This window comes from Sceloporus occidentalis, unplaced genomic scaffold (assembly GCF_023333645.1).
Source record: "Sceloporus occidentalis isolate IW3139 unplaced genomic scaffold, rSceOcc1.0.p SCAF_81, whole genome shotgun sequence".
In the NCBI taxonomy this organism is placed as follows: domain Eukaryota; kingdom Metazoa; phylum Chordata; class Lepidosauria; order Squamata; family Phrynosomatidae; genus Sceloporus; species Sceloporus occidentalis.
The window spans coordinates 593,525-610,792 of NW_028317061.1; the positions used below are offsets into that span (position 1 = coordinate 593,525).

Consider the following 17,268-nt stretch of genomic DNA (forward strand, 5'->3'; position numbering starts at 1 on the left):
ATAGCATCAGAGAGTTTTGGAGCCCCTGGCTACCAGCAGCCATACAATAAAGTTGGAATTGAAACACATTTCCAATTAATTGCTCCCCTTGTGTGCATTTTTATAGATCCACAGTGCTGAAATCTGCTGCTCTGCATACAAACTAATGTTAAACAGCGACATCTGCTCTTTTCTACAATTGTTTTTTTTCTCTCTAAGAATGAATTTCAACTACAGGTGATAAATATGCAGAGGATACTATGCCTAGGGGTGCACGCGGTGCAAATTCACCTGAAAGCTATGTTCAGTTGCAAGCTCTTGCGTCTGGTCTAGACATCCTCATTATGGAACCCTGAGGGCTGAGAAAAGTAAAGAGATGATGGGGTGAATGGTTGTGTGAGGAATTGACGTTTAATAGTCATGGCTAGATGAGTGGGTGTTTTGTGTAGATTTGGGTGAAAAGTTTCATACATATACAGAAAATGGGGAAAAGACATGTTTCTGCAGCCAAGTGAAACTGTTGAAAAAAGTGAAATGTTACCTGTACTTTCAGTAAACAATGTGATATCCTTACAGACAAATGCACCGTTACATTTAAGATGACTTGTAACCCAGGGTCAATCAGATTTTTAAGTGTAGTCCCATATTAAGGCAATATATTAGACCCCTTTATAACACAGTATTAGTATTGCAGTTATTATTATTATTTATAAAGCACCCATCATACTACAGCTACAAAGAAGAGCACCAAATCATTAAAAATAAAAATACATTACACTAGTTGTGAAAAAGGGTATTAAACCCCTTAAGGACTGGGCTGGGTTTTTTTCCCATTTTGTACCCTTCATGACCAAGGCTGTTTTAACACTTTTGCTGTGCTCTTGTTTTTATCTGTAATTTTATTTCTCCCATTTTGTGTTCCTACACAAGTCATATAATCTTTTTTTCAGGTCAAGAAGGACTTTCTTCATATACCATTTTTATTTTGTTGATTTTCAGCATGAAGGAGTGAGATCAGTCATTTATGTAAATTAAGGTTTTGTGACATTAGTCACCCAAAGGGCTATTTATACATGATGTCTACGTCAGCAATATGGCAGGTAAAGCTGCTTCTTGTTCTGTTACATGTTTTTTTTGCAATGTTTATGTTTTGAACCATCAATCATAACAGAAGGAAAGAGAGTCATATGATGAGCTGAGAAAGGGTCACACATCCAGGCTTGTGCAAAGAGACGAGAAGATATAGCATGTATTGAGGAGGAACACTGAGCTGTACTGCCACTACACTTACCAATGCACAAATCACAAAATGACTAAGAAACTTAGGATCATTTTTAAAAGGAAACCTTGAGTCACAGGTGAGAGGTGGGGTGGATAAACACAATTTATCCTTGTTCGTATAACTAGAAGGAGGTCTTTGTCCGTGATCCAATCATAACTGTCCTATACTTGAAGTAAGGTGTCTTGGAGAAAAGAAATAAGAACTATCTGTGCTTCCAATTGATTAGACACTTCAGGAACAGACACAGCTATTTGCTGATTTGAAAACAGCAGGGGATGAAAATTGGAGTATGTTCTGAGCAAGGTCTTGTTACCAGTGGGGTACCCTAGTGATCTGTAGAGTGCTCTGCTTAGAATGCTTACAGGTATAAGCAGTAGTACAGCGAGACCTCACTTGGTGTATTGTGCCAAGTACTGGAGACTTTATTTTAACCAGAATTTTCTTCACATAACCTAGAAGTCCTTGGTTGTTAGGATGTATATTTCTTGATACCTAAACAAAGTGTACTTGCTGACAAAGAAGTAGTGTTGTTCCCATAACTGTAAAAGTATCTGTGTAATTGCAAAAAGGCTGAAGGTGTGAAGTCGGTCGTCTATATTAATTTTTTTGTCAGATTGGTCATATAAAGTACGTTTGCATGATGTCCATGTCAGTCATAAACGATATGTTGGTTGAACTATTGTGAAAAAGATTCTGTCTGCATGAGCTGTTTTATGTTTTTCTTGAAATAACATCAGCACGATATTCCAGGGTTTGTAGAAGTTGACATAGCTATCCACTATTACCAGCTTTTGGAAGGATCCTAATGGCTGTAGTCTAATTTACAACATGAATATGATTTCCATTCAGTACAGAAATGAAAGCCTCTCCGAATGTCCGATGATGTGGGCCTTTACGCCAGTCAAGGCTTCAGTTGTTTGTATGGGAAGAATGAATATAACTTGCTACTTCCTGCAGCTTGAAAGATGATTTACAAGAGGTTGAAATATCCTAGAACCTTGAGTTGCAGGTTAGAGGGAGATAGCCACACCTTATCCTGAACCTATATCTAGAAGCAGGTCTGTGTCTGTGATCCTCTTGAGAAGCAGCAAGGGATGGAAACTTGATAAAATTTACTACAAAAGTGAGCAAATCAAATGAATCTCTGTATTAGCTTTAACGAGGATAGGGTAGGCTAGTTTATGATAATCCGCCTGAATAGAGAAGAGTGAATTGGCTGTTGGTGTTCTTTTTACACTTGTGTCTAGGAGGACTGGCAGGGCCAGAATACAGGAAGTGACCTCTTTTCCATACAACCAAGAAAATATTTTTAGATCTATGTTTTTAGATCTAAGTAGGCCCAGGTGCTAACCCATTCTGCGTAGGTTCTTACAAGGAAGGATTTGATGCTTCTGAACAGAAGTAAAAGGTGGAAGGTTGGTCCTGACAGATTTCCAGTCAGCATATGGTCAATCTGGACAATTAAGTCAGTTCCTCTAGGGGGTTGTGTACCAATGTGCGAACAACAGAAAATGTAATGGAACTTGAAGTTACCCATGGAAAAAGTTTGATACAGGGGGAGAATTTCTTGCAGACAACGGGGTATTCTGCAGCAGTTGCAATTCTTGGCTAAGATGTAGTTTTCCTCTTTGAATACTCAGAACAGCTAGGGTCAGGGTTGTTAGTTGTTGAGAAAAAAAAGTGTAACACTGAATGCCCCTTTCTGAACATTACACTTCTAATTCAATAATAAAATAAAAATAAAATAAAATAATCTCTTAAAGCCCAGCATAAAGGGCAGATCTTCCTGTCATGGTTCCCCAGAGGTTTCTCTCCAAGGGTTTTATTCCTCTGCTGTGTGCTAAATAATGACTCTTTGTAAGTACCAAGGAATCACATTTTAAGACCTCCAAGGACAATAAGTCCACTTAGCTTCCATCAAGACATTTAATGAAATGATATAAAACATTTTGATTAGTCCACTAAACATTGTTGCCTGTCATTGCTACTTTTTAAAATATTAAAATGCAGTTACATTAAAAGACAAGATTTCAATTATATGAAGAACCGAATATAATTCAGTGAATTTGGTACTGAAAGGGCACTATGTAGACAGTATTTTCCAATGCTAAGAAACTTTTATTCTACATCAATAAAATTGATAAATGGGATCTAAACTAGATACATTCTACATGTCATAGCAGGAGCAGTAGAAAAGATTACTTGGACAGTTTAATAATCTGGAGTTGGTGCTTAAAAAAATAGGGAGTCTTATCCTTGTACCCCTGTGAACAATCCAACACTGACAGATACACAGAAGAACCACATACTTTGTCACAAGTCAAATGATACAATAATCCCTTACCTAATGATAACAATAATTTTCTTATTTGTCAGTCTGAATATTTATTGAAAATATTACTGAAATAAACCAAGGTTTAAAGCATCTGCCACATTGGTATGATTGAAATATAATGTAAAATGCCCCAAACATTATTAAATGCATTGACATAAGTTCTGCTGGTTCAAAGTTTTAACAAACGGTTCTGTATAAAATAAAAAAAAATGCAAAAGCATGTTAATATGGATAGATAAGCAATTTTACATGTAGTCTTTTGACTCATTATCTGCATTATGTAGATGAACAAAGTTTGTACAAGGTCATTATAAAAAAAACAACCTTAAACCTAGTTGCATTTCTGAAGCGGTGTAAATGGTTTTATGAGCAGCAGGTGTATTCCCATAGAAGACACTAAAGCTATTAACAGCACAGTAAGGAGTACACAAGAATAGGTTGTTAACTCAGCCTTTCTGACAAGAGCACTGAGAAAGGACGCTTTGCAACCATTAATAATAAATTATGCATATTTTGTTGAGAAAAAGAAAACACTTTTTCTATGACATCGGAGCTTGTGTCAATTTGCATTTCATCGCTACTATTTGATTTACCTATTCGTTCCTACCTCTCCTACAACAATAGCTGGATTATTGGGGTTTTTAAGTTTTCAATCAATATTTATATAAATTTGTGTGTAATTTATATGTGGACATGTGCCATGATAACCTGTTCATTATTAACCAATACAACAAAAGTCAAATATCAATAAATCAGATAGGTGCTATAGTGTATAATAAAAAATATCCACCTGAAGGCTATAAAATTTTCACCTATTATAAGCTACTGTATGCAACCAACAAAATTAGTTATTATTACACAAGGTGAGCTATTGCATCAGCAGGTGTCCCATCCACTTTCATATCAATAAAATCTGTGTGGAGTAGTTAAATGTCTATTCTCCACATCTGCTGTCTCAGTGGTAGATGAGCCTTTCAGGTCTGCAATCCATTGCTGCCCTGATTGCCGCCATGTGAGGCTGTGACATCAGCATTACAGACACAGAGTGTCAACATATATATACACACACACATACATACATATACATATATAAATATATATATATATATATATATAAATATAATCAGCTGGGCGTCTTACTTCTAGGGAGTGTAGCCACAGTACTAAATGTTCTCCATTTATAAATAAATTGTGGACTGATGAATATGTAAACTCTTTGAAATTACTTTGTAACCCTTTCCAGCTATATGTGAATCAACAATTTTGTAATTGTAATTCTGAAATTGTTTTGTGAGATCACACCTTATACAAAGTTGCAATACACATATATGTATAATCACAAATATCTACATGTAGTCAATATTTTTTTAATTTATTGTGGTTCAATATATTAAAATGCTTCCATGGAAACTAGCAACAATTTAAATAGGTCTTATTTTAGTCTTTGGCACCAGGTACTCTTTTCCCTAATCTCCCCGCTGCAATTAATGTTATTTTGTCCCCGTTATTGTGCTAAACCACCTACAGTTAAGCCTGTTCTATAGAATTGTAAAACGATTCACCCTGGCAGAGAACAATTCTATTTTTATCTCACTTAGCTGTATATGTAGTAGAGGAGTAAATCTATGCACAATAAACTATTTTGTTATGCCATATTTTAGTTTTGTTTATATGGTATGGTTTAATGAACCTGAAATACAATGTGATAGAACCCCTAAGGGTTTATGATATTTTTTTTTCACTTTTTCCTAAAAGAATCACATTACTACAATTAAGGCCTGGGGGGGCAAGTCTAGTCAAGTGGCCCATTGGGCCACCAAAGCGGCTGCGAGCGACATTGAAAGCGGCCGTGGTGCGGCCCAATAGCCGTGCCTCAGCTCTTCACCCCACCCCTTTTAAGACGTGGGACGAAGAGCTGAGGCATGGCAGTTGGGTCTGACTGCCGCATGATGCAGGGGCGTACCTAGAGTATTTGGCACCTGTGGCAGATCCTGTATGTGGCACCCCCCCCCCCACACACACACTTTAAAACTGCATAGTTTCTGTGGTTAGGCAAACATTGACAGGGGTACAGCAAAATTGTTATCATTATATACTGAGGCACACATTGACAGTGGCACAGCATAACTGTTATTATATACTTAGGGATTACGCTGTACCACTGTCAATGTGCGCCTATACATTGAGCCAGACACTGACAATACTGCAGTACAACCCCTATCACTATATACTAAGCCAAACATTGATGTGATGTAGGCCTAACACTTCAGTGACTGGCTTAGTACATAGTAGGGATGCACCGAAATGAAAATTCTGGACCGAAACTGAAAAAAAAAAAAACCTTTTAAAATACTTTATTAAAAGTAACACACCAAAATTAGACAAAAAAAAATCAATAACAATATTAATATATATATACATATATATAATTAACAGCAATCACACTCCTATCATGCCCAGGTTCTAGCATGTACTGGCTGACTTAGCATGATAGGCATGTGATTGCTGTTTGCAATCATATATATCTATTATACTGTTATTTAATTTTTCTGTCCAATTTTGGTATGTAATTTACTTTTAATAAAAGTGTTGTTAACACACCACAGTTGGACAAAAAAAAAATTGATAACAGCAATCACACTCCTATCATGCCTAGACAGCCTCCCTATGTCATGCTATCCCCCCACACTTCCATGCAACCTCAAACCCTCATTCACAAACATTCATCATAAACTACAGCATAACACCCATCACTCTCACACACTTATATTTTCCTACCTTTCCTCTGGCACTGTCACTTTTCCTCCTCCTCTTCATTCTTCCTCTTCTTCTTCTTACTTTTCTTCTTCTGTGTCCCGTCCTTCCGGTGCAGAGAGCGCGGAAGATGGTGGGCGTGGCTTCAGTGTTGTGCGCCGTGATTTGACATCAAGTCCCGAAGCACAGCCACAGTTGCTGCGCACATCGTTTTTGGCGGGCAGTCCTGGTGGCAGCCGCTTAGTTTATAACTTTGCGGCTGCCATGAATGTTTGTCTGCCGGCCGCCCGGCCAGCCCGCCAGCCCAGATTCAGAGCGGCCTGGGGGGCAATTGACCCCCTGCTCCCCAGCCCAGCCCGCCCCTGCTTGTTTGGTTAGGATGAGAAGGGACCACACTTTAGGGAAGGAAATGTCAACTTTATTTTGCCTACTTTTGTCAGTAGTCTCAGCTGCCCTATGGTACAAACGCAAAGTATCAGCAAGACAACTACACTGAAAAAAACAAAAGACTAGTACCATCTACAGATGGCTTTAATAAATGTACTTAATGATTCAAGAAGCTTTGTAGGTTATACTTATTCTTTATATAGTCACAAAAGAAATGATGAAAGTTCTATCACATGAATTCAAACATAATGTAAGATGTAATTCCCCATTTGTGATATAGCTCCTTATGAGGTTGAAAAAATAAGCACCATTCATTGGGTAATTATGCAGCTGCCGATTCAGTTAATTCTGAGAGCTACACTGGTAGAAAGGCACTACATTAATACTGGGTGCTACGTAAAACGTCATGTTCCCAATACTTCATGCGGATGTGAAGACAGTTTAGCCATGTATACCCACTGTGGCATATTAGTTGTGAACTGAGCCTATAAGTGCAAGGATGGGGATCCAAAGTTGGTGCCATCCTTGAAACCCATTAGTATCTTAAGACATTTGCATGGAATGCTCTGGTTGTCGGAGCTGGAGAATATATATCTCAATAGAATAAACATTGTATAAAATATAATAATACAGGACAGGTATTCAGCAATTAATTTGGTTATAGTTTTATCTCACACTTGACGGTCCCCCTTTAATGTTTTTGCCATTGAAGGTAAAGAGAGTTAACCAGTAAGTTAAAGAAGCAAAAAATGGTTAACCTTTCCTTTTTTAAGGGCATATTTGTGTGATTATAGCTGCAGTCTGGATTTGTGTCCCAATCTGAAATAGAAAAGTCTTCATCCTACCTCACAGGATTATTCAGGATCATTACTCACATTTTGATATCCAAGCCTTTCACCTTTTTTTCCATAAATGGTGTAACACATATGGCCTTTTAGTACAGATATTCAGATACACCAGAACTACTGCTTCAAGCTTATAGGATGCGAATCAAAAATATGTTCCCTGTGTGAACAAATGAACTACCTTATCCCTGAAGGGTCATACACTGGTTTAAATCTTTTGCCAGTAATGAATGGCAGGAAAACTCATTTTAAATAGAAAATTGAGAAACAACCCCAGAGCTGCAGGCAGAAGCTTTAAATTCTCTTTTCCCTCTGAGTTAAAACAGTATTCAGAACAAAAGCTGTGTTTCAGGGCAAAATATTAAGTCCACGACAGAAAATTGCAATGTCAAAGAGTTATGGGCCCATTTGTATTATATCCAGGTCTTAGTTGAGAAAAGAGCTGGTAATATATCATTTTGCAATGTTTGGAATTTTTTTCTGCAGGGTTAGTAACTAAACAGGCATACCTTCTATTCAGATCAAAAAGCAGGACACATATGCTAATAAAAGGAATTAGCCAATGCAATCAAACTTTGGTTTCAATAAACAAATACCCATTTTGATTTCTTTTACTGGGAAAATATCTAATAGTTGCTTTGTTGTAAAAATTAAACAGTGCCAAAAATGTCAGGGTATCGCTTTTATTAGAGTGCATTTACGGTGGTGTTTTTTTTGTTTACCACTAAGACTCTTGTAATTTGATTAGGATTAAAAATATGGAGGGTTGCTCATGAAGTTTTCAGCAACTGCTTGGCGCCCCTCAGTCTCCTCCGTAAGGCCTCAACTCGGTTGTGGTGCTGCCATGTCATGCTGAGCACTGGAATATGACATCATATTCCGGCGCGTCATACTCCGACGCTCAGCAGTGAAGCAACACGCACCGCAGCAGAGCAGGGAGATAGAGGTCTCATGCCCCCACCGCAGGACTTCTGGAAGGTAAGTGAACTACAAAGGGGGAGAGGGTAGATTATGAGAAGGGGAGGAGAGGGGGTAGATAGTTAGAAGGAAGGGAGAGGGGTAGATGTCTGGATGAATTGTCTGAATGAAGGAGGGAATTAATTAATTTGTGAGAATGCATTAATGAATATGTGTAAATGATTTGTGTGAATGAGTGAGAGAATAAATGATTGTATGGACAAATTATATAAATGAAAGTGTAAATTAGATAGTGACTGTAAAAGTGTTTGTGTGTATCATAGATGTATAATTGCTTTGTGGAAAGGCAAAGATGGCATACGCAGGGTGTTTGAGCCTTGGGGACCAAGATTTATGGGACAAAGTAGGCACAAGCCAGGCTGTTTGGGGACAAAGTTCACTCATGCTGGGCTTTTTAGGGACAAAGATGGCAAGCCCTATGTGTGTTATCTGGGTGCTGGTCAGGTTCTATGTGGGCAGTGTGGACATCAGGGCTGGCCTTGGGTTGTGCAACCTGTGATCTATGCTTGTAATTTAGGGAGTTTATCTATACCTTTAATGCTGAGTTTTTATGTAAATTCCAATTGATCTATACCTGCAAAGCTGAGTTTCTGTGTTATTCTGTTGATCCATATCTGCTATGCTATTTTTCGATACATTATTTATGTATACCTGCAAATACAGGATTTGCATGTGAATTTTAATTAATCTATACATGCAAAGCGATGCACGCTGCTGCTGCTGCCGGCACTTCTATGAATGAGCACCGGAAGGTCATGTGATGCTGGCGCTCCGTCAAAGAAGCCCCAGCAGCAGCGGAGGTTGTCTGCGTGCATCGCACAGACCTCCACCGGCTGCCAGAAAGGAGGATCCGGGTCCCCTGCAGCGCTGCGGGGGAATCTTAATCTTAGTCTTGTAGTCAGAGCTCTATTTGAGGTCTGATTAGAAGACAACCTTGAATATAAAAACCTCGTCTTATAATCGAGCAAATACAGTAATTTACTTCCTGTAGACATCACATCATGTTTTTCACATGATATATTATATCATCATTTTGTTATGTGTTGGGAAAGCTACAAGAGGGGGAAGAGAGAGATGAATCAGAAAAGTATGGCTGTAGGAGGCCAGAGTGGAGGGGATCAGGAAGAAACAAATGCATATTTGAAAAGGTAAACATCAATATTTGGCCAAAAACATAATTTATATCAGAATTCAAAGCAGAGATTACATTTTAAAAGAATTGGCACATAATCTCCCCAGGCAGAGAATTTGTGTAAGGTAATCTTTTATTTATATTTTTCAAGTCAGCATAATGCAATTACTCAAGTATCAAAATCTAGAATGAATAAGAATGACATTAAAATGAAATAAGAAATGTTAATTCAAAAGATTTTCCCATAAAACATCTTTGCACCAAAAACTATTTTATTACGGTAAATTAAATCTATGTAAACATTTAGTGACCTGTAAATACATCAGCAATACCTAAGGAAAACCATACTGCCCTGGATACAGACACACTTTATGGAGTAAATATGTTAACATTTAACCCTTTGTATTCCAGAGTGGCTGAGTTGTGTGTTGCAAAATTAGTTACTGTGCTACTAAAAACACCTTTAAACAATTGAATTTAATATAAATAAATGGTAAAACATCATATGGCATTTTTTATGCTTTTGTAAGTTAGTTTCATGAAAAGGAAATGCATATGTATCCAATGATAACAAAAGAGGAAAAATAAAATAAAGAATTTAAAGTAATCTGTTAAAAGGAAAACACATTTTACAAATTTATCTGGGGTTTTGAAAGCATTAAAAGTAGATACGAGAGAAGAAAATAACAGACTATACAATACCCCTTGATGTATGGTGACGTTAAAGAAAATAAGTAGAAATTACTGTTATAGAAAGAAGGAAATTATAAAGCGTAAGGTACAAATACTTTCAGAATATTTGGGGTTCTGATTCCGGTGATTTGAAATCATTGTTACAACAGCTTATGCACTGAAATAATCATGTTTTCTTTATTAACCAATGATACTGGCTACTGTGTTAATCACAAAATGTAAATGTGGCATCATTATCTTTTGCTACCCTTTATCAGATTATTGAGTGGTTCATGTACCAGACTGGCCATCTGAGCAGCAGAGCCACAATTAGAAATATTGCTTGCCTATTGCTCCACCAACCCATCAACCCCACCTTAATGATCCTGCCATAACCACATCTTATGAGCCCAGGGTTAGTTCCACCTGGGTGCAGTATTTTTTCGGAGTCACCCCGTAAGTAACACGCATACATAATAACACGCAGATTCACTCTAACCCCCACACACATTCTTTCTCCTGCTCTTTCTCCCCTTCTCCCAGGCGCCCTCAACCCCAGGCTCTCCCCTGACACTCCAATCACATACAGTATAATACATACACTCACAATGTGATGGTGGCCCTGTGTGTCAATGTTTTTTTTTTAAATTGCATTATTCAAAAGACCAATATTGTCCCACAGGCAGAAAATTCACAATGTTATCTCTAATTTAGATTTTTCAAGAAAGAGTTATAGAATGAAATTACTCAAATATCAAAACCTACAATGAATAAGAATTCTATTAAGCTGAAATAAGAAATGCCTTTTCCATAAAATTCCTCAGCACCAGAAGCAATTTGTTTACGATAAATTTAATCAAAGGAAAACATATAGTGACCTCTGAGTATGTTATGTACACTTAAAGAAAAGCATACTGTTTTCTCACTAAATATTACATTACTGTGTGTACTGAATATGAATATGGACACAATTTATGGAGTGAGTACTTGAGAGCTTTCTGCACATGAGTTGTGAATTCGCTATTAAAGATCATTTAAACTTCTCAAAATATTCATTTTAACATTAAGTAATTTTTTAACATCCAATGTCATTGCAAGACAGAAAAACAGCATTGCTGAAACACCACAAGCCCTCTGAAAGCTGCCATCCTAAACCAGCCTCCTTGCAAGAAAAAAAGGTATTCAACCTCACTTGCACTACTTTGGCAAGCACATTTATTAATTCATTTTTTGTCTAATTATGCATGTTTTACTGTTTAAAAACAGTAAAACATGTATAACAATGGGATATTGTTTCTTTTTGGCCAGATGTCGATGTTTACCTTTTCAAATGCCCATTCCTTTCCTCCTGATCTCCTCTTCCTCTGAGCCCCTACAGCCATAACTTGACCCCTTTTTACTTTAAAATGTATCTTATTCATCTCTATCTTTTGTAGCTTTCCCGAAACACCACAAACCCTCTGAAAGCCACCATCCTGACACAAGCATCTGACAAGTTCCCACAAGCAAATCTAGATTTATTGCACATTACTCTTTTTTGCATTATAAAGGTGAACCACAGATACCAACGTTGATCATGAATAATAAATATTAAAAGGAAATTTTAATTTTCATGCAAAAGAAATGAAGATCATTTTCATGTAACTCAATAAAAGACTGGCATTTGGGATTTTTTAAAGGCATTTTTAGCACAAAGTTTGGCTTGGAACATTTACATTTTTTAAGGTTAAGGTGTACTTTTATGAACATAATCCACTGACAACTGTTCAACAATAAAATGTGTAAATTTAATAGTGCAAATAAAATTTTATTACTGTTACCCATATGCGCAAACTTTATATATATGACACATGGTGCAATAAAGGTAAGTTACTATAGATGTCACTTTATAACTTTATGTCTTTATGATCTCAAGGTATCTGCATACCAACAGTTATCGTATGATAAGTAATGATTCTATACATATAAGGATACTCTTTTAAGCATATTTTTAGCGACAATAGATACATCTCAAGGGAGGGGTTAAAAAAACTTTTTAGTTTTCCCTCCAGAATACATTAAGGTTATATGTATGGCTGCTTCACTGAACATTATGCTTAATATCTCTATCTCCAAGGTTCTTTTTAGATTCTAGAACCATCACTGATGTTGCCCAAATGTGCTGTACTTCCCCTGATCAATTCACAGTATCAAACTAGATGTTTACATAGCACTTCATACTTGCCAAAAACAATAAGAATCAATGGTATTTTAAAATATGGCAGAAATGGGTAATGTAAAGGCAGCAGAAAATAAAACCGAATAATGAAATATGTATAAGTGTTTATTTTAAAAAACTGTCTGAGTATTAACTTTAAAAATTGTATAACATACTTGGCAACTCCTCCGTGTATGCTGCTCAGAGCTCCTCCACTTTTGGGGAAGTATTTTTGTGAAGGGGCAGAGCTAAATGCAAATAGGGGTATGGCTATGCATATGTCCAGATAGATTATCGGGAAGCCATGTTGATTTCAGATTTAATAATATATTTATATTATAACATGCCTACAGTCATTGCTTTAGAGTATTAACCCCTCTGTTACCACACATGAGCAGTTCTAGAGAATCAACACCTCTATTACCAAACATGAGCACTTTAAGAGAATTAACTCCTCTATCACCAGACATGAGCAGTTTGAGAGAATTAACCCCTCTATTCAAGACATGCGGAATTCTTGAGAATTAACTCCTCTGTCACCAGACATGAACAGTTTCAAAGAATAAACCCCTCTATTAAAACACATTAAACATACACAGTTGTTCGTTATCATACATGTGTGCTCAAAAATATCTGTAAATAACTCCATTAAGGCTGTGTGCACAAAACATGCTATAAAATACATAATTTGATTCTAGCTTTCTCACTGTGTCTAAGGGAATTAGCTGAGCCTCAATAAGGATGGTGATAATGGCTAGTTCTCATAGAGTTATTTAGAGGGCCTTTTCAGATTAATTTTAATTTGATGCCTTGAGTAAGTTTAGGATAAATGCTCAGTGGCAGGCCAGAACTTTACATTCTAGTTGCAACTAGATTGAATGATCTATACCCCCCTATGATCCTGAATGAGCGGTAGTGGGCTTTAAATTATATATTTTATTTGGATGGCTCAGCAGGAAAAGTACTTGAATGCCCATGAGGATGCATACAGGACTGTTTAATGGATGTAATATTTAATACCATGGCTTTAAAACAATCTACATATTAATGCTACCAGTGGGTAATGTAAGCTTCCTTTAAATGTTATTAATGACATCACAATTGCATTTATAGTCATTATAACATATCCCAGCACATAGCAGAGACAGATCTTATTACTAATGAATGTACATGAGTGGGGCTGCTTCGTATTTGAATGGGAATTTAAAACTCTAACCACTTAGTGGTTATACAGGGTAATCTGTTCATTGTTGCTTCTTGAAAAGCATGTTCTTGGTTTTTTCCACTGCAGATGAAGCATTCAAAGCACCAGATTATAGTTTATATTCTTAGTCTATGAACCTTTATAATTCAGACTTCCCTCAATTAAGCATATTTTCACAATAACAAACCATTTTCTTGGCAATAACTGCTCTCATCTTAAACTTGTTTTAGAAAAAGGCTCCTACAGGTGGTGTGGGTTGACTTAAAGTAGCTTTGCCAGTGACAAAAAATAAGATGACTGAGATGAAAAACGTAAGCTATTTAATAGTAATTATAGTTTTGTTTTGTACCGGAACTTGTCCTGTATGTCTTTCAAGGGTTAAGGGGGACTCCGTTGTGTCCTGTACAATCTAGATATAACAGTTTATAACTACACCATATGGAAAGCACCTAAACCTTTTGTTTGTGGAGTACGATCTACTTGCACCCATTTTGGGTCATGGAGTTCCCAATTTACAAAATGTTTTCCAAGGTATGTAGGTGTTATTGACATCACAACTGTTTTAAATAAGATACACAGATTTATTTTTCATGCTCAGTGGATGAGTTGCCCAATATAAGGAAAACATTATTATAATTTGGATAACTGAAACCCTTGAATAGGAATCCTAATGTGGCAAACATATCAAGAGTAGTGATATTAATGAAAAAATACAATAAACAAAAGCATTTGAACAGATAGTCAGAAATAAAGCACTACTTGCATCTTAAGCGTTTTTCCAGGAATGCTGAGCAAGACCTACTTTCTCATAATACTTGATCTCGTAGTCCAAAATGATCCCATTCGGATAGTCAGGTTCTTGCCATGAGAGTGCGATGCTGTTTTGAGATGCCCAGTCTTTTCTCACCATGCCAATTAACGTGGGAGCTGAACAAGGAAAAAAAACCATAAACAATATAAACAGATGCACATTCATACTTTATTTAGGTACAAAAAATATTAATTGATACAATTTTAGTAATTCAGCAATGTCCTTTTAACCCATGCAATGCCAGTAGGACATGCTGCTATTTCTCATATAGTAAAACAGGGAAATATATAACAGACAATTTAATAGAATTCCGCAGGCCTGTAGATTGTAAATGAATATGGGTTCCGAAGAGCTCAAATTAACACTGCTTATATAAGCTTTAAAAATGATATTAATTATACACACACATATAAAACATAACTGCCCTTCTGTATGCTAATGGAATACTTTTTTACTCCTATTTTGCCTGGATCCTCACTGTATCATATTAAATTCTATTTTCCTACAAAGTCTATTGTCTTCTTTTTTTATTCTACGCCACCCACTACAATGAATAGAAACAAGGGGCGTATTCAACACTCAGAAGACATTTCTTACTTTACTTTACATGAAGGGCCAACTCTAGTGACCTACTCGTGCAGGAAACAATGAGGACAATATTTAAGGCCGAGTGAATCTGAGAGATTATTAGATGTCCGTGTCACAACTGCTTTGGTCCCAGGGCGGCTAGGAGTAGCTCTCGTTCTTCTGGTGGGGTGGCTTTGTGAAGGAGTGGGGCTAGCCATGATTTGAGGTTGGGAGAGCTAGCCACATAAGCCTTTTTATGGAAAGTGGAGTGGGCGAAAGGTGGCCATGACCAAACACCACTCCTCTGCCTGGCGTAAGAAGATGCTGACCCACAGGACTTTCATGAGTCTAAAGGTTATGCAACCTTGTTCTTATGATGGCACTCTAAAAAGGTACCATCAGCTTCTGCAAAGTTCGGCGTCTTCTACTATTTTATAATTAACCAATATCAACACATTTGAGGTTTTGATAGAATGCCGTCATAAAACTCACACAGCATTGCTTGAATATTTTATTTTGGTTAAACAAGTACTGTGGTCTGCTTCTTGACTTATTGTGGTTTCTTGCCATTGTAAAAACAGATACTATAATTTTTATCTTCCATTCTTTTTGTGTTAAGAGTGACCCTTACTTTCCCACTGTCAAACATACTTTTGTCTTATAATAAATAATCTATTGTCTAAACTAGAAATCAAGGCAATAAATCCTGTTGTTTAAAATGAGTAGGAATTGATTTAATATGTCAGTTCAAATGACATGTCAAAACCCAAAAAGGAAACCACAAGGAATGATTGTGTCAGGCTGAGTAATTGTTTTTTACATGTCTTGAATAATAGCTCCCGTATACTTTTACCTGTTGCATCAGTGATTTGTTGAAAGGCAGTCAGCATTTGCTGATATATGTGTGCCCATGAACAATTTCACCATTGATCTCTGCATCTCTAATAAATGACCTGAGGTATAATACATTTGTTTTACCTCTGTTTTTCCGAGATAAAATGACTCTTTGTATGAATAGAATAATTCATGCTTTAGTTCAGAGAAAAACAATTTGAAGCTGAAGACGCCACGGAACTCTGGAGGAAATGTAAACAAAGAGAACAAGAGAACTTGTTTGATATGTCTAATCAACTTTGGATTCCCGTGGCTTAGAACAGTATGTTCACTGCACTGACTAATAAGGAATATTCTCTTATTAGTATTGCTTTTATTATTTTATGTATAATGATTATTAATTTGATTTTTTTTATTAACACATTGATTTTTATTGAAAACACATATGACAACAATTATTTGGAATAATGATATAGTGGTTTCCACTCTTTGTTAATTAAACTGGATTTTCCCAAATCCTACGTTCTATGCATTGTAAAAAAAAATGCATAAAGGTGTTTACGAGGTGAAAAACCTACTTTATGTGTACACCATGAGAGCAGCCATCTTAACTTCCCTTCCCCAGGACCTGGATGTTTATTCCACCCCATTAAGTTTTCTATCCCCTGTTAGGTTGCTGGATGCTTTAGAAGTTCTAAAGAGTTACTATGCCATTATTTATATTGGGTCAAAAGTGTTCTTTGTAAAATTCAAACCTTGGGGACTGTGATTTGTATCTAAAAGCTGGTTCATGATAATGTCTGGGCTATCTCAATAAGGCTGTGGCCCAGAGAGAGGAATCAAAACCCTAATGACCTTTTCTGAAGATAAGCAAGGCTTTAACCTGAATGTGACAGGTTCAGGAGAAAGTGGAGACCCAGACTCCATTGAAGCAGGATCTTTTCAAAGATCTTATACCCCGTTACCGTGGAGGAAGCATCCATTTTACTCTGAAAGCATGCTAACAGAGAGGTGATTTGCATAAAAATCAATTGTATGAATCCAAATTTTCCTTGTTAATTCTCCTGAATCTCTAAAACCATGAGCACGTTAAAGCATTATATCTAAAACCTGTGGTGGCTCTCTCTGACATATATCAGAATGTTTTTTTGTTTTGCTTTGTTTGTTTATTTGTCTGCAGGTCAAAGACTCCTTCCTTTATATGTTCTGCTATGTATGTAAATCTAATAGTATTTTCTCAATAGCATTATAGCAGTATAAGAACGTCACCGAAAAACAGGGGGAAAGCTTT

General features: G+C 36.6%; 1 protein-coding gene across 1 annotated transcript in view; it reads right to left on the bottom strand.

The window, feature by feature from the left end:
- LOC149285296 (ephrin type-A receptor 6-like) overlaps positions 1 to 17,268 on the bottom strand; it is a 314,092-nt gene that overhangs the window by 124,888 nt on the left and 171,936 nt on the right. The window contains exon 5 of the mRNA XM_089495515.1: positions 14,568 to 14,692. Within this exon, the coding sequence (XP_089351641.1) occupies positions 14,568 to 14,692 (125 nt within the window). The remainder of the gene's footprint in view (positions 1 to 14,567; positions 14,693 to 17,268) is intronic.